The 23,386-nt window shown below is 49.0% G+C and overlaps 9 protein-coding genes and 1 non-coding gene across 10 annotated transcripts; 4 read left to right on the forward strand and 6 right to left on the reverse strand.

Annotated features, from left to right (window-relative positions):
• Nucleotides 1-2,704: 2,704 nt before the first annotated feature.
• Nucleotides 2,705-4,899, reverse strand: BDV27DRAFT_122748 (SDR family oxidoreductase). The gene is made up of 3 exons (XM_032065702.1): nucleotides 4,152-4,899; nucleotides 3,485-4,086; nucleotides 2,705-3,380 (listed from the first exon to the last, which is right to left on the reverse strand). The coding sequence occupies exons 1-3, from the start codon at nucleotides 4,194-4,196 to the stop codon at nucleotides 3,104-3,106; spliced, it is 924 nt and encodes a 307-aa protein (XP_031931317.1). The 5' UTR covers nucleotides 4,197-4,899; the 3' UTR covers nucleotides 2,705-3,103.
• Nucleotides 4,900-5,990: 1,091 nt separating this feature from the next.
• BDV27DRAFT_154248 (bZIP transcription factor) lies at nucleotides 5,991-6,809 on the reverse strand (the record flags this gene model as incomplete). The annotated part of the gene is made up of 2 exons (XM_032071926.1): nucleotides 5,991-6,719; nucleotides 6,789-6,809. The coding sequence occupies 2 exons, from the start codon at nucleotides 6,807-6,809 to the stop codon at nucleotides 5,991-5,993; spliced, it is 750 nt and encodes a 249-aa protein (XP_031931318.1).
• A 212-nt stretch (nucleotides 6,810-7,021) lies between these two features.
• On the forward strand, nucleotides 7,022-8,716 carry BDV27DRAFT_122757 (uncharacterized protein). The gene is made up of 4 exons (XM_032065703.1): nucleotides 7,022-8,045; nucleotides 8,109-8,190; nucleotides 8,241-8,480; nucleotides 8,533-8,716. The coding sequence occupies exons 1-3, from the start codon at nucleotides 7,511-7,513 to the stop codon at nucleotides 8,350-8,352; spliced, it is 729 nt and encodes a 242-aa protein (XP_031931319.1). The 5' UTR covers nucleotides 7,022-7,510; the 3' UTR covers nucleotides 8,353-8,480; nucleotides 8,533-8,716.
• Nucleotides 8,717-9,286: 570 nt separating this feature from the next.
• BDV27DRAFT_122758 (putative C6 transcription factor) lies at nucleotides 9,287-12,703 on the forward strand. The gene has a single exon (XM_032065704.1). It carries the CDS (start codon nucleotides 9,296-9,298, stop codon nucleotides 12,344-12,346), a length of 3,051 nt encoding a protein of 1,016 aa, XP_031931320.1. The 5' UTR covers nucleotides 9,287-9,295; the 3' UTR covers nucleotides 12,347-12,703.
• A 143-nt stretch (nucleotides 12,704-12,846) lies between these two features.
• BDV27DRAFT_t40 lies at nucleotides 12,847-12,917 on the reverse strand. The gene has a single exon. It is a non-coding gene; the product is annotated as a tRNA-Gly (tRNA).
• A 210-nt stretch (nucleotides 12,918-13,127) lies between these two features.
• On the reverse strand, nucleotides 13,128-15,269 carry BDV27DRAFT_122759 (putative vacuolar sorting receptor (Mrl1)). The gene is made up of 4 exons (XM_032065705.1): nucleotides 14,659-15,269; nucleotides 14,314-14,598; nucleotides 14,121-14,247; nucleotides 13,128-13,695 (listed from the first exon to the last, which is right to left on the reverse strand). Exons 1-4 carry the CDS (start codon nucleotides 15,030-15,032, stop codon nucleotides 13,501-13,503), a joined length of 981 nt encoding a protein of 326 aa, XP_031931321.1. The 5' UTR covers nucleotides 15,033-15,269; the 3' UTR covers nucleotides 13,128-13,500.
• A 154-nt stretch (nucleotides 15,270-15,423) lies between these two features.
• erg24B (c-14 sterol reductase) lies at nucleotides 15,424-17,250 on the forward strand. The gene is made up of 3 exons (XM_032076829.1): nucleotides 15,424-15,637; nucleotides 15,692-15,996; nucleotides 16,049-17,250. Exons 1-3 carry the CDS (start codon nucleotides 15,558-15,560, stop codon nucleotides 17,152-17,154), a joined length of 1,491 nt encoding a protein of 496 aa, XP_031931322.1. The 5' UTR covers nucleotides 15,424-15,557; the 3' UTR covers nucleotides 17,155-17,250.
• On the reverse strand, nucleotides 17,250-19,207 carry BDV27DRAFT_168360 (tRNA-specific adenosine deaminase; the record flags this gene model as incomplete). Its single annotated transcript, XM_032074746.1, has 3 exons — nucleotides 17,250-18,813; nucleotides 18,893-18,935; nucleotides 19,054-19,207. The coding sequence occupies 3 exons, from the start codon at nucleotides 19,205-19,207 to the stop codon at nucleotides 17,346-17,348; spliced, it is 1,665 nt and encodes a 554-aa protein (XP_031931323.1). The 3' UTR covers nucleotides 17,250-17,345.
• Nucleotides 19,208-19,433: 226 nt separating this feature from the next.
• On the forward strand, nucleotides 19,434-20,339 carry BDV27DRAFT_122762 (splicing factor 3B subunit 5 family protein). Its single transcript, XM_032065706.1, has 2 exons — nucleotides 19,434-19,780; nucleotides 19,897-20,339. Exons 1-2 carry the CDS (start codon nucleotides 19,538-19,540, stop codon nucleotides 19,906-19,908), a joined length of 255 nt encoding a protein of 84 aa, XP_031931324.1. The 5' UTR covers nucleotides 19,434-19,537; the 3' UTR covers nucleotides 19,909-20,339.
• BDV27DRAFT_122764 (uncharacterized protein) lies at nucleotides 20,327-22,672 on the reverse strand. The gene has a single exon (XM_032065707.1). The coding sequence runs from the start codon at nucleotides 22,463-22,465 to the stop codon at nucleotides 20,402-20,404; it is 2,064 nt and encodes a 687-aa protein (XP_031931325.1). The 5' UTR covers nucleotides 22,466-22,672; the 3' UTR covers nucleotides 20,327-20,401.
• Nucleotides 22,673-23,386: the final 714 nt, after the last annotated feature.

The raw sequence follows: 23,386 nt of genomic DNA on the forward strand, positions 1-23,386 counted from the left end.
TGGTCGCAAAGAAAGAAATTAAAAAAAAAAAAAAAAAAAAAAGCGAAAAGACGGCATCGATCGATTGTGACCATGCACTCGGAGTGGAGTCTAGTAGTTACTTTCATCGTTGATCGCTCTCCATTATTTCCTGATTCAGGTTGTCGTCGGCACAGACACCGACATCATTTTATCCATTTTAGCAGCCGATGGGCTCAAACCCTTTCCACGGATCATACTATCCATCGGCATGGCTCGTGTCGTTCATGCTCCAGACAGAGCTAGCATGGGTGTGCCTTCTATGCGGTTGCAATGTGGTCCCTACGACATCCCCGGAAGATCTTGCAGAGTCTTTGCGATCTTCATACCAATGATGAACTCTGTTTCCGTCTACAGTAGAGATCGCTTGCCACATGGCTGTCAGTTTCACCTTAATCCCAACTCTGAGGTACGGAGTAAAAGCTCGTAGAACAATCGAGGATCGGTACCGGGGCACGGACGGCCTCACTTCTCCGTCGGTGTGTACTGTGTAGTAAAAAGTATGTTCCCGGAAATGGTCCGAAATGCGAAGATTCGGGGTTGTACGGAATCCACAATTACTCCGTGGGGCGTTTGAGGTGAAAAGACTCAAAAGACTCAAAGGACTCTCGGGATTCCTCACGCTCATTCCGACAATCTCATTCTTTGCTGGCATCAAAATTACCACCGGTACTAATGAGGGTCTTGAGTGTGGGGCAACATGGCCAGAAGGCACGTATTGCTTTTCTTCCCCAGCAAAGAGTTCCTCACTGCACCACAAATTGTTTAACAAACCTTCTTAGTATTCTCATATCAAAGTACCAATACCATATACTATTACCGCGCAAAGTGAGCGTACTAGCAAGAATCTCGGTCTGAGGCCACTCCGCACATAGCAGCAATACTCAATTACATTACACAGCATTAACCGGGATGTGCTATTTAGCCTGTTTACAATTCATTTAATGCACTGCGGAGTGCATAGTGTACACTGTACATGCAAATAACCCCACTCAGTACGGAGTAGTATTTAATAAATCTTCTCACTTTGGCCATCTACACAGCGTACGGCTTCAGAAGCCAAGGAACAAATAACAACTTGACGTCATTCTCACCACTCCACTGCCTGAACAAACAATACAAGCATGTCCTTTGTTCCTTAGACAAATGGGCCAGCCACTGGCTAGATCTTGGCAACCAGCAAGCAAATCCTGAACCGCTATTTAAAATTTAATAAGAGATATTCCCCACACGTCACGAAGACCGTGGGGTAAACGGAGTCTGGAGTACCTTCAACTGGCCGCAACTCCCGAAGCTACCGCAACTTTGCACGTTAGCAATCCGATGGCGCTCGGATTCCCGTGTCTTCTGCCGATGTTTAGCCATAAAGAAGGAAACTCTGCCTTTCTCTTCTATACATGGTAACCCATTGTGTCCTAATTTGACTTTTGAGTGATTTTTGTTTTTTGGTGCCTTTTGCAGTTGAGAGTTCAGATATAGAGTTTTGAGTATGAATATGGACCACATAGGGTGTTGGGCTGCTCCTATGTTGCATTCTGCCTTCACTGCTGCCTATGCAGGTGAGCTACGGGCACTTCGGCTCTGGGGAACGATACGCTACGCGGTGCTTCGGTATTGGTTGCATCCTCTCACTCTAACCGGAGTAGTATACTCGGTGTCGCCGGGCTCATGCATCTGCTGTCTTTCTGGAGGAAACCTGGGTTTACCGCTTGGGCTTAAACCCGCCCTATGATGCTCAATACGGCACTGTATCGGATCCAAGCCGGCTAACAGATTGGCAAGCGGTCGGTTTCATGTGACATCTTTCCTCTGATGCTTCAAAGTGTGCTGTTTTCATCCAGCTTGACATATCCTTTTTCCTAAGCGTGGTCTGTGAACAACAAATGTAAAACTGCGCGCAGTGAGATGGTCCCATTCTGGAAATATCACACGATCAGTATGCATAACGTGCTGAAAACCTGACAGTTTAGAGCGATTCGGCGTTGCCACTACAAGTATTCACTCTAAATTGCCATTTCAATCAGGAACTGCATGGACTGCCTGGTCAACAAACTCCTACTACATAGTCTTCTTAAAAGCCTAACATGGCAAATGCGAACCTGACGCAACTCCGAAATAGCAGTTAGCCAAACTAACTCGCAGCCTTCTACTATTTCACCCTCAAGAAGACCATGAAAAGAGAGGATAATAGCTGTTTATCCAAGCAATAAAGATATAAACGCAACACAAAGCACAATTGCATGATAGCAACATGGACTACGTAAACCACCCGAACGACCCAGAAAAGCAACTCCCAGTTCAATAACCTATCGCGTAATGTAAATTCCAAAGCTATTTCACACAGGAACTCAGGAACCCATGACCCGGTAAACAACCCACACAGTCGCTCTCCGGTTTCGGCGTCCCTTTCTCTCCAAACACACCTTCTCAGGGTCTTCTCGGCTTGAGGCCAATACCGATAGCTGATATAGTGTTGAGTTCCTAGTTCCAGTTCCGATCCCGATTCTTCTTTGCTAATGTCGGACCGTAGCATGATCAACAACATTAGACCCGGTAACGGCAAAATAGCCTAAGTGGCTACCTATTCATGCTAAATACCGGGTAAGGTAACGAGAGTTCCATGGGATTTCCCGAAAAAACATCAAGATGACCGCCTGGGTCGGTCGGTGGAACTGCGGTGAGTTGTCGGGTAATGGACATGTCATGGTTATAGCATGGTGGAATATAATCCCGGGTTCTTGCGAAAGGTAAGGGGCTAGGTTTTGCCATGAGTCTTAACGTAAGGGCTCTTTGAGGCTCCTTTCCTTTCTTGGTGCTTGTACTGTGAGTGCTTGCGTGTCAGTTTTTATGGTTTCTATGGAACCATGTTTTTGAGTTGAGTTACAGGGCAGGCCCTTGTTTGGTTCAATTGATCACACTGTTGAATTAAGTTTGGTTCTCGAAGGCATATACTGGTGAGAACCCATAAAAGCTAAGTACAAATTGCAGGAATCCCTCCCATGATAGTCGTCACAATCTGTTCACAATATATACGTCTGCCATACTCGTCAGAGATGGCAAGGCTTGTCGCTCCTCAGGCAACTTGTCAGAGCTTTGCATCTCGTGGTGCACCCAAAGAAGTGCCATTAAATGGGCTGATGTCTGGAATTGCATCCGGAAGATCAGAGTTCTCGCCATGCGCCAGTCTGAACAATGGTTCCCAGACGGTCACAGCACGCTTGGTGATATGTCCATTACCCATCTCTGGAAGATGATAATATATCAGTTTATCTGCAGAGCATTCCAGAAGTTCACCAGCTATGCCCGTTTTATCTTCTAAGAAGATTTGAACTGCATTGAGGACCGTCTTCATCGGAGTCCGGCTAAAGGTTTTTAGGTTAGCAACCGCTCGAATATGAACTATTGTGCAGCGTGTGAGGGAGAGATATAAAGCGATGAAACGACGTTTTGAATTGGCAAAACCTACCACTCCGGAGCCACGGCCTCAATCATCTCAGGGGGGACGATGGGTGTGGCAACAATACCCGGCAAGACACAGTTAATATGGATGTTATCCTTGGCCTTCAACATTGGCGCAACGCCACGAACAAACTGATTGACTGCTGCTTTGGTTCCACTGTATTCGGGATACGTCCTATGAGGAAAAATACCCCCGATACTGCCGGTCACCACAATCCTTCCGCCCGCCTCGGGCCTGTTGTGTCGCATAAAGTGCGTTGCTAATACAGTGCCATAGACGACACCTTTGAAATTTATATCAGTGCAGGAGAGGTCTGGCTCTGGAGGGACGTCCTCGACGCCTTTATCGCGCCGGTTAAGGAGATAAAGCGAAGACTGATCACCCACACCAGCGTTCGCGCACAGTGCATCAATTCTCCCCCATAACTGGAAGACCTTTTTGAAGACAGCAGCCTGGCTCTGATAGTCGCTGACATCTGCTTGGAAAAAACGTGCGTTCTCGCCCAGGCCCTCCACAAGATCGTTTCCGGCCTGGGTTCGTCGGCCAACACAGGCGACTTTCCATCCACGGGAATGCAGGTCCCTGGCAATATCGGCTCCAATACCAGACTGGCAGAAGACAGATGTGGAGTGAGTGTGTCTGTCATCCTTTATTGACTAAATGAAGTACTTACAGTCGCGCCTGTAACAATGGCAACTCGATTATTCTCTTCACTCATTTTCTTCGTAGGATATACGTGTGAGCGAACAAGAATTGGGAGAACCAGCGTTCAGACATTGTGCCACATGCTAAGAACCACTACTTTTAGTTTAGACTGTAAGCGCACACAAGTAGCTTCGGAGATATTAATTGATTGCTGGCTAGCCCATGCCTATTACCCGCAGTGGAGAAAGAGCCCTACGCGATGTGATTTAGTCTCTTTCCATAGCGGGTAATTAGGGGGGCGATGAAACATAGGAGGGGGGAAAGCTCAGACAAAGTACAAGAAATTATATAAGAAACGCTGCTATAGCCGCTATTCGGGACGGTAAATGTCACCCTCTTAGCAATGAAGTGGCTTGTGGGTCAAAGTTCTTCCCTACTGTTATAATGGGGGTCTTGTCAACCGTCGTCTGTCTAGCACTATAAACCGCTAACGACGGATGAACCAAAGTAGCACACCATGAACACTCTTGCTTCCTGGAATGTACAAGAAGATTGTCGGCTGGTTGGCGGGTCCTTTGCCACATGTCCCAGCATGTTTGATCAGTAGTTGAAATGGTGTATTCAGGTTCAGAGACGGCATCATTTGTTCTTGAGAGTATTATCAAGTCCATTGGTGAGTACAGGTCAGGCCACCGCGCTAAAATACCAAGCCACTTTCAACGGTGGTGAGCCGGGTGCGGACCTTGCGGTGCCTTAACCATCCACCATGAGTCAAGCCAAAAGTATATTCATTGGGGGACTCAATGCAATTCGCTCACGACATGCATCTCACAGTTTGTCCATGCATGCTTAGTTTGGTTCGAAAGGATGGTGCTCGGCGGGAAGTCCCTCGAGTCGGGATCCATAGATTTATGGACTAGTACTAAACAAGGATGGGTAACGTGACATCCATCCAGCGCAGGACAGAGTCGGTATGGCGGCGATGGAATCGCTGGGTACTCCGTATGCATATTCAACTCATCTTTTGTTCTTTGTGTTGATTTCTAGTTCGACCTTATTATGGGCCCCCAGTATTATCCTTACATCGAACTAATAAAGCAAACTAGATGATTGAACGCAACACCCTCGCCATTGAAGCACATACATATCACAAAGGAACGGTGGACATCGGTGTCCCCACACACCAGTAAAGTCTCCTTCCATAAATGTATAAATATATCATCGTTGGCTCTCATATTTGCTAGAGTCATAGGCTACTGGCTTGTTTGTTATGATGTATCCAATCACATACAAACAGAAGTATGAAGCTTACACCGATATTTCGCGCAGGAAACTTGACTTTAACATTGATATCAGTGGTTCAATAGCGGGGTTCCATTCCGAGCCAGGTTATCGCCATTTACATATAATAACGTAAATTAACATAGAAATTGTTGGTCCGAAACGGGTCTCTGATGGCAGTAATCTCAGGTTAGTATGATATGATATACTGCAATGTTGGTTCCTTTCACAATGGCAAACTAACATGTCTTAGGCCCTGGCCTGGTAAGAACACGCTGGAAGAAATTACGGAGTGCTGTGGAGTCCTAGTTGTCATAGACTCAATCTTGCAGGCGGCCATCATTGCACCCGTCGCAAGTCCAGTGATTTAACCAGTAGCTCTGCTCTTGGTGTGTCGACAGTGGCCGAGTTCCAATTGTGACAGTTAGCCCTCTGATCGAAATCCCGGCCCCTTGAAGGTGATGCATTTTGCCAAACAGCTTGCCAAAAGACGAAGAGGGGCTTGGAAATCTTGGGGTCTTGGCAGTGGCGTTCAATGAAAGCAAGCGCTTATGATATGGAGACGATGATATCCAAGAGATAGAAACTAGTCACCGCTAATCTCGTCTAGGACCTGGAATAAAATTTGGTTTTGTACTCTGCATCCTTCGTCAGTTGTAAGGCCATTACAGAAACCTGCCCAGAGCTTTTTCTGAATCTCTGCCATATCCAAGCCGCGTCTGTTATGTTGCTTGATCAGCTCTTCCGCAATCGCGCAGAGGGTCGTATTGAGAACATCATAACTAGTGGGGCTTGATCCCGCTGCTGTATCAGGAAGACAACCACATATAGACTGACGTTGATTGGATATTTGTTGATCCAAAGTCCCCTGAGGCTCAGTTTTTTGAGCGAGCTTTGTAGCGTTCTGGGAAACGTCTGTCTTTGATAGGTCTCCTAAATCCTCTGTGTGGGGTACTTCGGAATCCGTCTGGCACCTAGGTAATGAAGGCGGATTCCGACAATTCTTCTGTTGATTATGCATGGCCAGTGACTGTCTTAGGGCTGGAATGGCAACCTTCTGAGCCATGTTTGGGTCCTCAACTGCCTGGACATATTCTGCAATGGTTTCAGCAGGTAGCCCCAAGCGAGACAAAAGGAGTCTCAAGCCCCTGTTTTCAGCTTCCAGCTTCTGAATAGCCAATCTATGTTCAACATCTTTTTGATGGGCTTGTTCTTGGAGAGCCACCAGCTTTTGTTCCAAGCCGCGGGTATGCTCCTGTTTCCTAGCACGGCTCTTGCGTTGGTTTTCTCGAACTCGAGCAAGTTGATCAAGTTTCTAGCAAAGGGGTCAGACAACAACAACTCAGTTACTGACTGGGTGGCACTAGATCTCTGGGGCTTCAACCTTTTGATTGGCATTATCCATTACTTAGTTGATGCAGCTAAACTGTAATGTTGGACTAGATATCATACTTTTGAGGAACGGATATTACATTGCTGAATGGTTTAACAGACAGACAAGTCCAGGAGATTTTTACGGCAAAAAGCCCATACCCACACGTGACCAGCGGACGGGCTGAGTCGCAAATTAGCTTCAGGTCCACCCGACCGGAACGGTAGTTAAAATAAGATCTCCCTCGGCACATCATACCTTTGACCAGATCAAGGGAAGACACATCGGCTTGGTTAAAGCGATAAAATAATGAGCTATCACTGGGTCCAGTGGAGCAGCACATCATAATAGTGGTATTTTGCTGCAGCTTGCGGCGGACGGCCCCAATCAAGTGGAGATGAAGATGTCTAGATCGGGACAGGTCATGGCTGGTTTGAACCACAGTTCCCTCCGTCGAATGCGTAATAAATCCATAAGTCACTCGAGTTAACCATACCTCTTAAATGGGGATCGAATCGGAAGGAGAGGCGCCTTCTGCACAACGTCATTAGCCGTCAGTCGCTGCTTATTCATTCAAGACCAACAATGGTCGCACTGCTCCTTCCCTCCCCTTTCTCACCGATTCCTAGGACGGCTTCTGTCTCACGCTTTCTAGGCTTGTATTGATCGCAAACTCACTGTTCGGGCGGGTGTCACTCTCCAGTGTACTTATACACCGCGATTATCTTTCAGCTATGGTTTCTACGCGACACCATCCCCGCGACTTTCCGCCTCCATCAACGGGAAAGGCTTCCTCGCCGTCTAACAACAGCGATGGCGCCACGAATAGATGGGTCCACGCCCCATCGACTGCGATCATCGTTTGGCTCGTCGTGTCAGTTCCGCTAGTTATCTGGGGTGCAGGCTATGTGTTGCTCCGTCCGCATACCATGCCAGGCAACAAATTGCATTCCCCTATTTGGATACCTTATGCGCTGTATGGAACAATTGACTATATCTATGGATGGCCAGCATTCAATGCTCGAAACGGTTTCCCAGCAGCACTGACTGTATTGAACCTTGTGGAATGTGCCGGATACATCTATTACCTCTGGATTGTGTATAGCCACGGAGTCTCAGCGTCGGGCGGTCGCGGGCAGCGCAAAGCCAAAAAGGGGCTTATGTGGATGTTGAGGACCGAAAAGGTAGTCTCTGGACGAACTGGAGCCACTGCACTTCTAGTCGCGTACAGCGCATCTCTTGCGACTCTCAGCAAGACTGTCCTCTACTGTGAGTTGTGAAAAGAAGAGTTCCCTATATCGGATGGTTGTGCCTTGCTTACAAGGATCCCAGGCCTGAACGAGGTTTTCTCCGGCTTTGATAACATTGGACATAATGATGCTATAACTCTGATCTTCCTGTGGATTATACCAAAGTAAGCTTCCTGTGTTATAATCTCACTTCGTTCGCTTACCGGTGGGCCAGTGGTCTTTGGATTGTTTTCCCAGGGTACAACAGTTATGTCTTGGGCGCAGAGATTGTGGCTTCCCTTGAAAGCGCCGGGCCACGCCAGCGCGTTGGACGACCCAGGTCGTAGTCGGGATCTGTAGCGGGAACGGTATTTATGCAGGGGACTGTTACATGGCATGCCACGCGTGGAACATGAACCGCAGCCGACCTAAGCATCTTTGGATGTAATTATTCGACGAGTGACCTAGTCTGGAGGTAACGTTCAATGTTAGATATGTATTAGTTGGATTGCTAATGTAATAGAAAGGATTACGCATCGGGGTCCGGGCGACGACCGCACTAATGTGAAGCGCTGCACCCTTAGGCATAGAGGTATATCCTCAAGAGTGGACTGACTATCTTACCGAACATGTTCGAAGGACGAAGTATAATGGAGGGTATCCACCTAGTACAGTAGATAATAGACCGTAATGTCACCGCAAGGGTTTTTTAAACCATTGTCGAAGGGGATGGGAATTGCCCCGGACCATTGAAAGAGTCGAGTTCCTACATGTCACCGCCTGAATTGTCAGGCGGCCAATTCATCGTTAGATACTAGTCGATGATAGATTCAAATAGTAGCGGTAGTAGTATAAGGTGAGAAGGATCCACAACCAACGAATCCGTTTTCATACCTGGGACTATTTGAAGTTAAAGGAAAATAACTCACCAACCAATATGATACAGAGGATCCATTCTCCTGGGACCCAAGCTCAAGAATGTTTGGTTCACCCAATGATCGTCTCCGTATAGAAGTGAAAATGACACCCAGAAGACGGGGTTAAGGACGACCATTAAATCCAGACTCGATGATTACTCGCGACTTTTTTAGTTGCATTAAATCGGTACCAAGAGGAGTTTAGTCTCCAATTCCTTCTCCTCCGCTTTTTCGTTTTCCTTCTAATTTCTACAGAAGAATAATCCCTCAACTCTTCCCCTCCGGCGACGCCCGTAGTGAACCCGAGTCAGTGCCAGTTCAGAAACTCGGGGCCGTCGCCAACACAAAAAAACCATTAATAATCCTCCCCAGCATGACGACGGCTAGCAATGCCAAGCCGCCACCGACCGACCCTCAATCTTCCCCATACCCACCAGAAGCGACCGCCTCATCCCGCAATTTCGTCCCGTCATTCTCCCGAGAGCAGGACGAGATCTCTTGGACCTCTCCCCAATCGACTATCTCCGGCTTACCGAACGATGACCCGCGCCTGGCTCTTGGGGTACCTGCACCCGTCATGATCCCGCCCGAGTCCGACGAATCCCCCTTGGCCTCCTCCGCAGGCCTCACCTTGGGGCACGACGATATCGCCCTCCCCGACGATATCGACACGCAGAGCCGGGCCAGCTCGCGCGACCCCGGGAGCGTCCAAACCGGGGGCGATATCGGTAATATTCTGGAGGGCGGATACGACCATCACCCCGAGGACGGGAAGGGAGATTTCGTGTTGAATGGTGAGCAAAAGAACGAAAAACCGGCGTGGAGCGAAATGAAGACAAAGGCTGGGAAGGAGCGAAAGCGCCTACCTTTGGCGTGTATCGCATGTAGGAGGAAAAAGATTCGATGTTCGGGCGAGAAGCCCGCGTGCAAACACTGCTCGCGCTCTCGGATTCCCTGCGTATATAAAGTCACCACCCGGAAGGCAGCGCCCCGGACAGATTATATGGCCATGCTAGATAAGCGGTTAAAGAGAATGGAAGATCGCGTTATTAAGACTATCCCCAAGGAAGAGACAAGGGATATGGCAGCCATCGGACGATCAGTGGTCCGGCCTCCCCAGCCCGGGCAGGCCTCGAAGAGCCAGAAGAAGCGGACGGCCGACGAAGCTTTTGCGAATGAGATGGACGAGTGGGCTCGTGGAGAACGCAAAGCTTCGCTGGATATCTTCCCAATGCGCCGGGAAAGTAAGATCAACGATACAACCGGTTTGATGACTGAGGGAGCAGAATTTTTACCCTCGTTAGAGATTCAAGAACATCTGGCGGAAGTTTTCTTCGATTGTGTCTATGGGCAGTCTTATCTCCTGCTCCACAAACCTAGCTTCATGCGCCGATTGAAGGCCAGGACTGTTCCGCCAGCTTTGATCCTGGCTGTTTGCGCTGTATCGGCTCGATTCTCAACTCATCCACAGCTCAACTCCGAACCGCCTTTTCTGCGCGGAGAGAATTGGGCCAACCCTGCTGCTGCAATAGCTTTAAGCCGCCACGACGCACCCAACATTACTATTTTGACCGTCTTCCTGCTGCTGGGTCTTCATGAGTTCGGAACTTGTCATGGTGGTCGAAGTTGGTCTTTTGGGGGTCAGGCGTTGCGGATGGCTTATGCTCTGCAACTGCATAATGAACTCGATGAGGATCCGCTATTGAACCAGCCCAATGGTGGCGGGTCCCAGCTCAGCTTCACAGATCGAGAAATTAGAAGACGTACTATGTGGGCTTGCTTCATGATGGACCGTTATAACTCGTCTGGAAGTCAACGTCCCCCTATTGGAAACGAAAAATTTATACAGATACAGCTGCCGATCAAAGAGTCACATTTTCAGATGGAAATCCCGGGACCAACGGAGGATCTGGATGGAAATGTTCCTAATCCGGTTCCGGATGACGTTGGCCAATTGTCTAACGCTAAGGACAACATGGGAGTTTCTGCCTATATTATTCGCGCCATAGTATTATGGGGGCGTATCGTGGACTATCTAAATTTAGGAGGAAAGAAAAAGGATGTTCATCCACTGTGGTCACCCGAGTCAGGGTATACGCGCCTCAAACGACAAATTGAGGAGTTTTCTGCATCTCTTCCAAGCCATTTAGCATTCACTTATGAGAATCTCCAGATTCATGCGGCTGACAGGATCGCCAACCAGTTTCTCTTTCTGCATATAATCATTCACCAGAACATGCTATTCTTAAACCAGTTTGCCATTCCTCTATCGCCGGGAGGGCGACCCCCGAGGGATATGCCCAAGGCTTTCTTGAGCAACGCTGGACGGGCCGCGGTGGAGGCGGCCCACCATATCTCTGTGCTGATCGATCGCGCTTCAGCATACCCTCTTACCGTTCCATTTGCTGGGTATTGTGCATATTCAGCCAGCACAGTACATATCTGGGGTATCTTCTCCAAGAACTCCCAGCTCGAGGCTCGTTCGAAGGAGAACCTACGGCATACTTATAGATATTTAAACAAAATGAAGAAGTATTGGGGTATGTTCCACTACATGGTGGAAAGCGCTAAGGATCGATATCGGCAGTTTGCAGATGCTGCCATTAAGGGGTCGGTTGTCACCCAGAACGGCAGCCAGATCACCGCCATGTTTCAGTATGGTGACTGGTTCGACAAGTATCCTCACGGCGTGTCGAGGATGCATTGGGAAGACCCCAGCGCCCAAAAGACAAAGAAGAGTGATGAAGCCGTGATGAGCCAGAAGGCCGACCTTCAAAGCGTTGAGGACTTCTTTGCCAGTCTCTCCCCTACATCACAGCCCAGCGTGTCAGGCCGTCAGCATTCCAGGAAGGACAGCAGAGGCGAAAGTCTGTCTGATATGGGTCAGCCAACCTCTCAACCGATGGTTGATATAAACACTCCAGGGATGATGGGCACGCCTGGAGGCGGGTTCCCACAGCCCACACTGTTCAACCAGGGCCGTGGACAACTTTACGGCCAGTATCCATTCGACTTTCCCGTCCCAGCCGACCAACTACCCCAACTAGACCGACAGTTCGTCTACGGCTCCTTTGGTGGCCTCGATCCCTCCAACAGCTTCATGCCGCCAGACAATCCGCCCATCTCTACCGTGAACGGCGCAGAGCCGTCCCCGGCAGCAGCCCCAGACAACACCGCCATCTTCCCGGGCCAACTAGACCCCAACGCCCCCGCCGGAGTAGGCGAGTATTACCAACCAAGCGCCTGGTTCCTCCCCTTCAACCTAGACCCCGTCAGTGCAGGCGTCAACCTCGACCCAAGCCCCGCACAAGTCCCCGGCAGCGGAACCCCGGACATGTCGACCTTCAACGCGGGGAACATGCCCATGGGCACGTTTGACATGGGAATAGCGAGTGTGAATCGAGGACCTCACATGAACGAGTAGCGGGAGGGCACCGACGGCGCTCGATGTCAAATTTTAACGGCGGCATTTTGCTTTGTTTTTTTTTTGGTTTTCTTTCGGGATCCTCTTGGCGAGTTTTTGTTCGGCTTGTATGGGATGGTTTGGCAAAAGAGATGGTTGGAGTTTTATTATGATCTCTTGATATCTGTACGGTGGTTTTATGTGTATATTTTCCTGGGGTTTAGGGAATACTAATCTCTTCTGATGGGGTGGGTGTCTTTGTATTATTCTTATATCTTGGATGGGATCATGCCATGTGGCTCAGATGTGAGGTGTCCAGTTTGTGGGTAAGTTATTATCCTGTGTCAACTACGGAGTAGTTAAGAACATCATCTATCTAGGAGTATGTACATTCAACATCCAGTACGGGAAATACAAAGAAATAGACTTTCCACCATCTGTAGAAACCGAAACTCATATAATACAAGTTGGACTACTGGGTTCCAGAAGGGCGGAAGCAAAAACAAATACAAAAGGAAAAGTGCATCATCCGTGAATCGAACACGGGCCTCATCGATGGCAACGATGAATTCTACCACTAGACCAATGATGCTAGTTGGTGTCTTTTTCTCATTTTATTTGCATAATATCCTAAAAACCACTTCTGGAGCCTTGACTATAATCAAGAACTATAGCCGACTACTGCACTGAAAGACCAAGCCTGGAATATCTTAAATAACTCATTCTATGTCTGGACTGCTAGTTTAGGGAACCAAAATGGTATTGGTGCTTATGAGTGTCTGCTGTACATAGAAGTTGCCAGGTTCATTAATAGCTGTGCATATTTTACAGCTACGTAGTTTTGGGCGCTCATCAATTCGGTGGCATGTATGGTCTTCCCAGCATACAATGCGCAGCATCTTACGTTGTATCTTAACTTAGTACAGGTGGCTCCACACACCAGAATCGACTCCATAAATCAATGTGAGGCCTTGTCGACAGACGGAATGCTAAAGCGAATATCATATCCTTGTTTGGAAGCGAAGGAATCCATAGCGCCAATGACCCTTATTCGTAACAGTCCAGGAAAATCTTACATCCAACATGCAATACAGCGAAATCAGACATGACAATCATGTAACAGAACCGACACAGTGGAAAGCAAAAGCAAGGGAGATTGGGAAGATCATAAAATATCAGTCCTCCCATTCTTCGTCCAGTTGATCTATCAGTCGATTTTCGGCATCGACATCTCTTCCGGAATTTCTCCGCCCGCCGATCGCACTGATGAACCCGCCGCGCTGGCTGCCGCTGCGGGTGTGGCCGAGAGCCGGCGATCGTTTGAAACGGAACACGCGGCCTAAGGAGGAGCCGAGAATAGTGAACATGTCCTAGTTACGCTTGCTGGTTAGTGATGGTCCCCAATGGTCGTGTCATAGCTTAGGCATATGGGAAAGACACAAGAGGAAGGAACCCTGCTAAACAATAGAACTATTTAACGAAATCGTTGATGTCCAACATTCCAGGGCTAATCACAAGAGCAGATCCTGCTGCTGTACACAGAAAACAACAGTTTACCCATGTTCAACATAGGTCTATATGATTATATAGTAAACAAGAGATAGGAAGAACATAGACCAGATGCTGAAAGTACCGACTCCCTCGATGTAATTGAGCTCTAGACCAGCCAAAGCGGCGTTCAATCCATCCTCGAAATTGGTAGCTTCGCATAGTTGAACTCCTTGTAGGAACCTCGATCATGGCGGCGCGCTCTGGAATGAGCCCGCCGAAACGGTATCAATGCTAGTATACTTACTTTTACAAAGTCGAACATGCCCGCCCAGAGGCTGTAGTTCGGGCACTGTCTCCAACCGCGTTGGTGCATGACTGTCCGCTGATAAGCGCAGCCACCAACAAGGTACGCGACGACGGCGATCAATGCACTACAGGACAGTGTTAACCCTTTCTTATTTCCTTCATTAATGGCCCATGGGATAGGTAATACTCACATTACACCGAAAACACCGGCTGGGCCAAGGCCTTGGCCGTCGGCCGGGGCGACACCACCACAGGCGGCAGAGCTTCGGACTTCAAAGAAGTATGTGCACTGGTCCATAGTACCAACAAAGGACGCGGTCGCCTGATGTGCTGGAGCATCGCGATCGCAAAGGAACGACATAATTGTCGATTTGGTGCGCGAAGCATTTCCAATGAGTTCCCCAGCACACGGTGAGCCATCAGTGTAGTTCAGAACCAACTTGCGGCCCCGGAAAAATGGCTCAGACGCTTGTTGCCTAGGAACACGTCAGCCTGTGTTCCGTCTGATTCATGGCCATAACTCGCATACAACGTACCCGATAGAATATACCTTGCCCTCTTTCTCATAATATGCACTGACATTCTGCCATCTTGCGCGGTCGACCCCGACCACATCTTTGACATCCTCCACCACCGGAGCGCAAACGTTTATCGTGAAGTTTGCATGGTAGTCATGACCCTTGGCATGCCAGCTCTCATCGCGGACGTTTCCACGAAGCTTTTCGTCCTTCGTCTTCGGTGGGGATAGAGAGATTGAATTCAGATCGTAGTAGAGACCGGAGGTCGGAGAGCGTGCTACACAGGGCGGTAAGGCGTTTGAGCCCGTTGAATCTGAGGCAGCGTAAACGGAAGCATGGGGTGCTGAGAGAAGGAGGAGGAATCCAAGCAACGACGTAGCCAGCGACTTCATGATGGGAGATAAATCCCGCAGAGAGAAAGCGGGATGACTAGCGATAACAATGATATAATGGAAAGGGACCGAGATCGCCGAAGACAAATTTAGTAAGGAAAGAAAGTCCAATGAAATGTGGATAAAAGGGAAAAGAAGGAATTACGAACGAGAGTGAGTAATGGGGGAGGGAAGAGAAGGATAAGGACCGAGGAAGGATAGGATACGTAAGATGCCTGAATCTTGTGGTCGTTCTCCAACAATAGACTTGAATTGCGGAGTTAAGAAAACAAAAGGAACAAAAGGAACAAAACGCAAAAAGTGTCCGCGGCCCCCGTCGGCCACCAATCATCCGGCTCAGATGACCGACCTTCTTTCTTCAAGAAACACTCCCCTACCTACAGATAAATACCTCCTCCCTAGCCATTGAAGAAGCCCCACAGCTTCCTACCTCTTCTATAGTATTGTTGGTGGGTTTCTCTGGCATACGCGCGACCGGCGACATAAACCCTCTGTGGACTCCTCCCTCCCCAATTCAGTCGCATCATGGCGCCGAAGAAGAATTCCAAGATCAAAGTCCCGATACAGCCCGTTCCCGAGAAACGGGGCTATGAATTTTGTGGCCCGTATGTTGTTTCACGAGTGTCGCAGCCATGAACCTAGGAATTGACCTTCAACAGTCCCGGCGCGTTTGCATTTGTGATCTGCCTTCCGACTCTCATCTACGCTTTCACCTTCTTATGTAACGATGTTTCCGGTTGTCCTGCTCCCTCGCTGCTCAATCCTTCGACTTTGTCCCTGGACCAATTAAAGGTGGAGGTTGGCTGGCCACAAGATGACCTTAAAGGGTTCTTCGACGCTCGCGTAACTCTCTGGGTGTTGAGTTATTACCTCCTCAGCCTGGTCTTGTATGTGTTCCTACCTGGTCAGGAGGTTGAGGGTACAGAATTGGCCTGCACAGGAAGGCTTCGATACAAGTTCAATGGTATGGATCTGGTGTTGGATACTTGAATGATATCGGCTGACCCAATTTACAGCCTTCCCCTCCGCCGTGTTGATCCTCTCCGGTTTAGCTCTGGGCACCTACGTCTACGGTGCGGACTTCGCCGTGTGGACATTTCTTTGGGATAATTACGTGCAGGTCATTACGGCAAACCTGGTAATTTGCACAGCGATCGCGGTCTTTGTCTATGTGAGGAGCTTCTCCGTTCCTGCGCCTGGCCAACTCAACCCCGAACTTAGACAATTGGCACCTGGTGGCCACACTGGCAATGCTCTATATGATTTCTTCATTGGCCGGGAACTCAATCCTCGGGTGCAGCTGCCTATTCCTTTCGTCAGCGAAGCTTCACGGACGATTGACATCAAAGTATGGTGTGAGATGCGGCCCGGTTTGCTTGGGTGGAACATACTGAACTTGTCCAACATTGCCCGTCAGTACAGAACGTACGGCTATTTTACGGACTCGATCGTTCTTTCCACCGCATTCCAGCTCTTCTATGTTCTGGATGGATTGTATATGGAGCCAGCTGTCCTAACCACGATGGACGTGATCATGGATGGAATGGGTTTCATGCTCTCTTTCGGTGACATGGTTTGGGTCCCGTTCGTTTACAATTTCCAAACTAGGTACCTTGCGGTTTACCCCTTGGAGTTGGGTCTGAAGGGTATCCTGCTTATCTTGGCCGTAACTGGCGTGGGATACTCGATTTTCCGTGGCGCCAACAACCAGAAGAATCGATTCCGTACGGACCCCAATGACCCCCGTGTGAAGCAGATCAAATACATTGAAACAGCTAGTGGATCCAAGCTGATGATTTCTGGATGGTGGGGCATGGCGCGTCATATCAATTACTTGGGCGACTGGCTGATGTCGTGGGCGTATTCGCTGCCCACTGGATTTGCCGGCTATACTATTATTGAAAGTATCAACCAGACCGGCGACGTGCAGAAACAGGTCGTACAGACACCTGAGGTCCGTGGTTGGGGAATGGTGTACACCTACTTCTTCTTGATCTATTTTGGCGTCCTCTTAATTCATCGCGAGAGACGCGATGAAGAAAAGTGCAAGAGGAAGTACGGTGCTGATTGGAATCGCTATACGTCTATTGTCCGCAGTCGCATCATCCCTGGTATCTACTAGGCAGCGCCCGCGGTGTATTGTTGATTTCTGTTTCCGTGGAGTGAAAAAAAAAGTTCGTGATATGTTTGGGATAGACTCTGGATCCATTCCAGTCATTTCGTTCTATGTATTCATAATTATTACTTTTTTAATATATACATCAACTAGAGCTATGGTCATGATGTTCATTGCTATAAATTCCATGCATTGGATCAACGCTTCCGCTTCTTGGGATCAATCAGCACCTCCAACCCCCAATTCTCGTCCCCTGGATTAGGGACCCATCCACTCAACACTCGTCTGGCTTCTCGTATCGCACTTCTCCGTGCTTCGAGTGACTCAGTCAGAGCCGTAGGCTCTTTCTTGAATTCCCGATATGTCGGGGCCTCCGCAATCCGCTTCGTCACATCCAATCCCAGGGGCAACTGCCCTTCTTCCACACCGATCTCGACGCCAGATTCCTGGTCATGATCATCCACGCAAGATTGCACAATCTCTTTAGATAGGCCCCATAGCCTCGCCCTTGACAACGCAGAAGCACCCCGTGCCACAGGCTCCAACGCCCGATTCCCCTGTTTCACTCCATTGATAATGGTCTCATACAAACCCGTCCGAGAACCACGTAATTTAGGCAACGACTTAGCACCATTATCCACCACACTAGGAACCGCCACAGACGAAGCCGCCGCCCAAACAGCCGAAATAACCGCAGGTTTACTTTTCCTCGAAGCAGATGCCCCCATCGGATCCGACTTTCCAAACGCCCAAAGCTCCTCAACGAGCCCAGTAGGCACCGACAGGATCCTAAACGGTCGAAACCGCCATCCGTATCCTCGCTCTTCGACTGCCTTCTCACCCGCGGGGGTCCAAACCTTCCCCTTGAGCTCACTCATTCGTCCATCCTCCCCAAAGCACCTCTCACATCCAACCCGACTAATCTCCCCCTCAGGCATAATAACCCCCTCGAGATAGGCATTCCCCGTAGTGGCCACAAGCAAACTACTCTCAAACGACAACAGCGACGAAACCTGCCTCAGGGCCAACTTATCCGAACACGACTTACTCCGCGTAGCTTCGGCATCTGCGCGAGACGGCTTCCGCCGCACGATCCCCAGTCGCGAGAAATGCGCCCGGCCGTCTAGAAGCTCCCCATCCTCACCATCTGGTGTCGTCGTGGGAACTTCCCACGGCGTCGGATCTTCCTGGGCTGCCATGCAGAGTTCCATGCTTGCGTCTCCGCAGGGCGCACAGGTGCAGTACATGTAGATTTTCACGTCCGGTTCGAGTTCAAACGGCGGCAGTGTTGCCGTTGAGTCCTCGGGGCCTTGCCTTCGTCGGATATATGGAGAAAACGGCGCTTTCTCTTTCTCTTTCTCTTTCTCTTTCTCTTTCTCTTTCTCTTTCTCTTTCTCTTTCTCTTTCTCTTTCTCTTTCTCTTTCTCTTTCTCTTCCTCTTCCTCTTTTTCTTCCTCTTCCTCTTCCTCTTTCTCTTCCTTCTCCTTTGATGTATCATTCTCAAATGAGGACCTCTGGCTTCGTTCCTGAGCAATAAAACTCCGACACTCGGATAACAGCCAGTGATTGAATGCGCGAAGCGCGAGGATCTCAGCGTGCCAGTCATGGAGCACTAATCCTTTGCTTTTGGGGACTTGAGATGCTGAGAGACATTTTGCGCCGGATCTGCCTATCGTTAGTTATTTTTGCCTTGTAATTTTTCTTTCGCTCTCGGTAGAAAACTTAATAGATGAGTGAAACATACGTAACAGCCACACAAGTCAATTTTTCATCTGGTGTATCTTCCCCTAATAAAATCGGTGTCGTTAGATGAGTCTACACATTATACACCACAAAAAGCAAGCACAGAAAATAAAGAACCAAGAGATATAATTTCAAACAGAAATCAAAATAGAATCTACATACCCTTCACAATCACAATCCCCGACATAGGAATCCATTCCCTCGTCCCATCAGACCGAACATTAGGCTTACTCCGAGCAGGCAAGCCATCAAAATGCGCATGCACCAAACTCGCAATTCGACATGCTAACGGTACTTTCGTTTCTGAATCCTCCATCACCAGTTTCTAGATTCAGATCCCCTTACTCTATAACTAAACCTCAAAAAAAAAAAAAAAAAAAAAAAGACCAAAGAAAAGAGAAAAGACTCTGTGATGCTGCAAGACCACCACACAATCCCATACAATACCCCACAAAATCTCTTATATATATATATATATTCATCACGTGATCATATACAAACCATCCGATAAAGAAATCGCCGATAACCCAACCCCAACTCAAATCCAACCCCCAGAGAAACCAGAAACCAGAACAGCAACACATCTCCAACTCCAAGAAGAAAAAAAAAAAAAAGAAAAAACCACAGTGAATAAAAATCTACCAAAATGGCCGATAAGCTTCGCACGCTCCAGAACCTCGAGGCCATGCAGGCTCGGTACGTGGGTACGGGACACGCAGACACGACCAAGTACGAATGGACGTCGAACATCATCCGCGACAGCTACGCTTCGTATATTGGACATCCGCCGATGTTGTCATATATGGCTGTTGGAATGGGGGAGCCGAAGGAGAAGGTCCGGGCTATGTTTATTGAGAAGATGGTTAGGGGGGCTGGAAATCCGCCTGAGGTGAGTTTTCTCTTTCCTTTTATTTTTTTAGTTTTTCTCTGGGGGATTGGGGTGGGGTGGGGGATATGTTTATATTTATGTGTGGGTGTATGTGTGCTGATAGTTGGGACTTTTAGACGCAGGAGTGAATGGATTGCGCTTTGGGGGTTTGAATTTCATGGATGATTGTCTGTTGTGATCTTGTTATGATTATCGGCTGTGGTATCGAGGTTTACGGATGATGAATGCCCTCGGTGAGGCGAGAACTCTGCTTGATGGCTTGTGGGCTGAGTTTGGTATCAACGCTGATGCTGGGATTGAGTGGTTGGTACTGCTTGATGCCGGTTGACATGCGGTCCGTTTACAGTTGCCCTTGATCGCTTGGGAGTTATGGAGTATTTTAGACAGCTCGGTGGGATTAATTGGATGTATGAGCTGTACACTCTAGGCTGGACTTATTGTTTGGTTCATTACCATGTACTGTAATGATTCGAGGGCGTCGGTTGCATGGTTTTAGTGAAATGACTGAGTATGCATCCATATGGTGTCCGAATGAAACGACTCTTATACATATGCAAAACATAGCCATGCTAAATTTTTTAGTATATCAGAAAACTATATATACAGGTCAAGCTTCAAGCATCACTTTTCCGTCTTTCCAGCTGCCGCCGCCAAGTTTGTGTTCTCGGTTTGCAATGACGCGATCAACTCGAGCCATTGTCGTCGCTCGTTCCTAAGTCGCTCGAGCTCTTTCCTCAGATGTTCATTCTCATGGCGCAAGATATCAATCTCTGTTCGAGACTTCGATTTTTCTTCCTGGTCTGCTTGCTTCCGCTGTTTAGACTCGATCTTTGACGCCTCCTTGAGCTGATGCTTCTCAATCTTCCCTAGCTGCTTGAGGAGCTTGGATTCCTCGTTGAATAAGCCCGAAGCGACCTTGTGCATCTTCGCCGTGTCGCGGCTGCTTGTAGGATGGGCCAGGTTATTACTGCTCGACGAGCGACTTTCCGGCGTCTGTCGCTGGTTGCTGCTGCCCGCACTGGTGCTCACTTGATCACTGCTAGCGTCGGCGGTTGCCAAAGCAGCTGCAGATGCTTTGTCTCTCTTGGACCCTTCCTCACGGGACGGTAGATGGAGGGACCTGATGTCTTCTCGTACTCGGTCCAGCTGGGCCTCGACTTCACGCTTGCGCTGGGCTAGTTTAGCAAGCTGTTTCTCATGCGAGGTTAGCTTGCCGTCCTTCTTCTCTATCTTCATCAAGTCCACTGGCGGGATGTTGTGGTGTCCAGATTCGATGGGAGTGGCGAGGCCGGAGTTTATCGAGGACGCTTTATCCTGCGACAGTTGAGACCTTGTATCATCCTTGTCCTTTTCTGTTGCATCACTTCGCGGGACGGGATCCCCACTAGACCTGGGTGCTCTCTCTCCGTCCTCTGTAGAAACATCAGACCTATCTCCTGATGAATGGCGTGAGTGGCCTGGTATATAGTCCAGCACAGCCTGGGGGGCGTATCGCTCCAACCCAGCGTTGAGTAAATAGGCAAAGCTGGCAATGAGACCATGATGCTCCACCTCGGTATCCGAAAATTCAGAATCGCTGATCTCACTATCTTCAGTTTCTTGCACGCCGGCCGTATGCAGACTGTTTCTCCGTCTCCTTTGGCGACCATCGTCCATACCTGGCTCAGCAGGCGAATTGGGATCGCGACAAGCCCAGTCCAGAAACTTGACCGCATCCGAACAGATACTCTTAGGCGTTCCCTTCTCTACCATCCACCGAGGTATATTACCCCCGGGGTCACTTCTCGTCACCATAATCCACTCGACAGGGTTCGCCTCCTCAGCCCTCTCTTCCCCTTTACCATTACCTCCCTGCTTCTCTTTCGAAGCCGCCTCCACTTCCCCAATCCTAGACCCCTCAACCACACCCTGACCGTCACCATCACTTCCCCTCTTAACCGGGATCTCCCTAATAAACTCCACAGACTCATACTGCCCCCGAATATACCCCTGACACGGCGGCGCCTCAGCATGTTCAACGGGCTTCGAAACCATCATCCAAAACCGTCCCCCCTCCTCAACCCCAACCTCCCAACTAACAATCAGCGTGACAAAATCCCTCGGCGTCGTGGGCTTCGGAAACTGCGCAGAAACATGAAAAACAGTTACATGCGCCAACACCTTCTCCCCACTCTCATCCTTCACCTCAATAGTCTCGACCTGCTTCTCGGCCCCGATGCCACGGACCGACTGGTCGGGTGTCTGGCCCTGCTTCATGCGCTCGCGGTTCGCCTTCAGCGTCTCGGTCATCTCACTCGAGAGCTTCGCCTGCCATGTAGAGAAGGGGAGGCCCTCGTGGACGCTGCGACGACCGAACCAGTGGCCTTTGCCATCGCTGCCCGGAAGTTTGTGGATGTGGAGGTCGAGCGGGTTGTCTCTTGTACTGGAAACCTTGATGGGTTTGCTCCATTGTTGTTGGAGGGATTGGAGGGTTGGGTCTGTGGTGTTGAGTCTGGCGGGAGAGGGTTTGACGTGGTGGGTGGTAGTGGCGGTGGTTGATGGAGGGGGTTCTGGGACGGAGTTGACGATGAGGTGGGCTTTCGTGGAGAGGTCGTTGATGTAGGTGCGGAGGGCGGAGGGGTCAGTGGGCACTTCGTCCCAGGTTATTGGGGCAAGGCATTCGAGGGCTTCTTGGAGGGCGGCCATTTGATGTTTTCAGGGGTCGATCACCAGTGGAGGTCTGGGGGAGGTTTGGATGGCGTGGGAATGTATGTATGTATGTTATGTACAGTACTGTCGGTGTCTATCGAGGATTGATGTCGGTGGTGAGACTGATGATTGTCACCAACAGTAGTAGTAATTAAATTAATTAGATTAGATTGCAATTCAATCGGGTCGATATACACATAGATCAATGCAAAGCCTGTTCAAGGAAGTTCTCCGTCATGCCAGGCAGCGAAAGACCGGAGTTCAAGTTCCCCAGACACTGACGTCATTGGTTATCGGCACTTGAGCCAAGAAAAAGTCATGACCCTGAATAAGTATTATCATGAGTATTATGACTATTATGATTGCTTGTTATGATCATCTTATTAATACTAGTATGAGTTTATTCGTAGAATAATATAACTACTAGAAAAGAGATAAGATACTTGTGCTAGTCCTGCAATTTTTCAAATTATGTTATCCAGACTAGTTACATCATGCTCAAGTGTCAATGCATACGACAATAACGAGAGTCAAGGACAAAAGAATAGAACGAGGGACCCGCCTCAGCATGTGCAAGACTGTACCAGCATCCGATTCTCGTCCCTCACCTCTCACTCAATGAGAGGGGTTGGAACGAGCTTATCCAGGTATTCAGAACCCAGCCTGGAAGATAGGAGATGACCCTATAGACAAACACAGTCCACATGGCGAAAACAAATCAAAGAGAAATTGGTCCACTCGGGGAACTAAGTCTCATCAGGTCACAGACCCGACGGTCCTCAGCTACAACGGGCACCTGTCACAGACAGCCGTCCCGGGCCAACGAGTAATCCAACCTCCACTGTTCTGTCGACACCGATGTGGTCTGTGTTGCCAGAAAAACCTGCGAACGTAAAGATAACGTAACTTCGCAGCGCC

Source organism: Aspergillus caelatus (genome assembly GCF_009193585.1).
Source record: "Aspergillus caelatus strain CBS 763.97 unplaced genomic scaffold BDV27scaffold_25, whole genome shotgun sequence".
NCBI classification, from domain to species: domain Eukaryota; kingdom Fungi; phylum Ascomycota; class Eurotiomycetes; order Eurotiales; family Aspergillaceae; genus Aspergillus; species Aspergillus caelatus.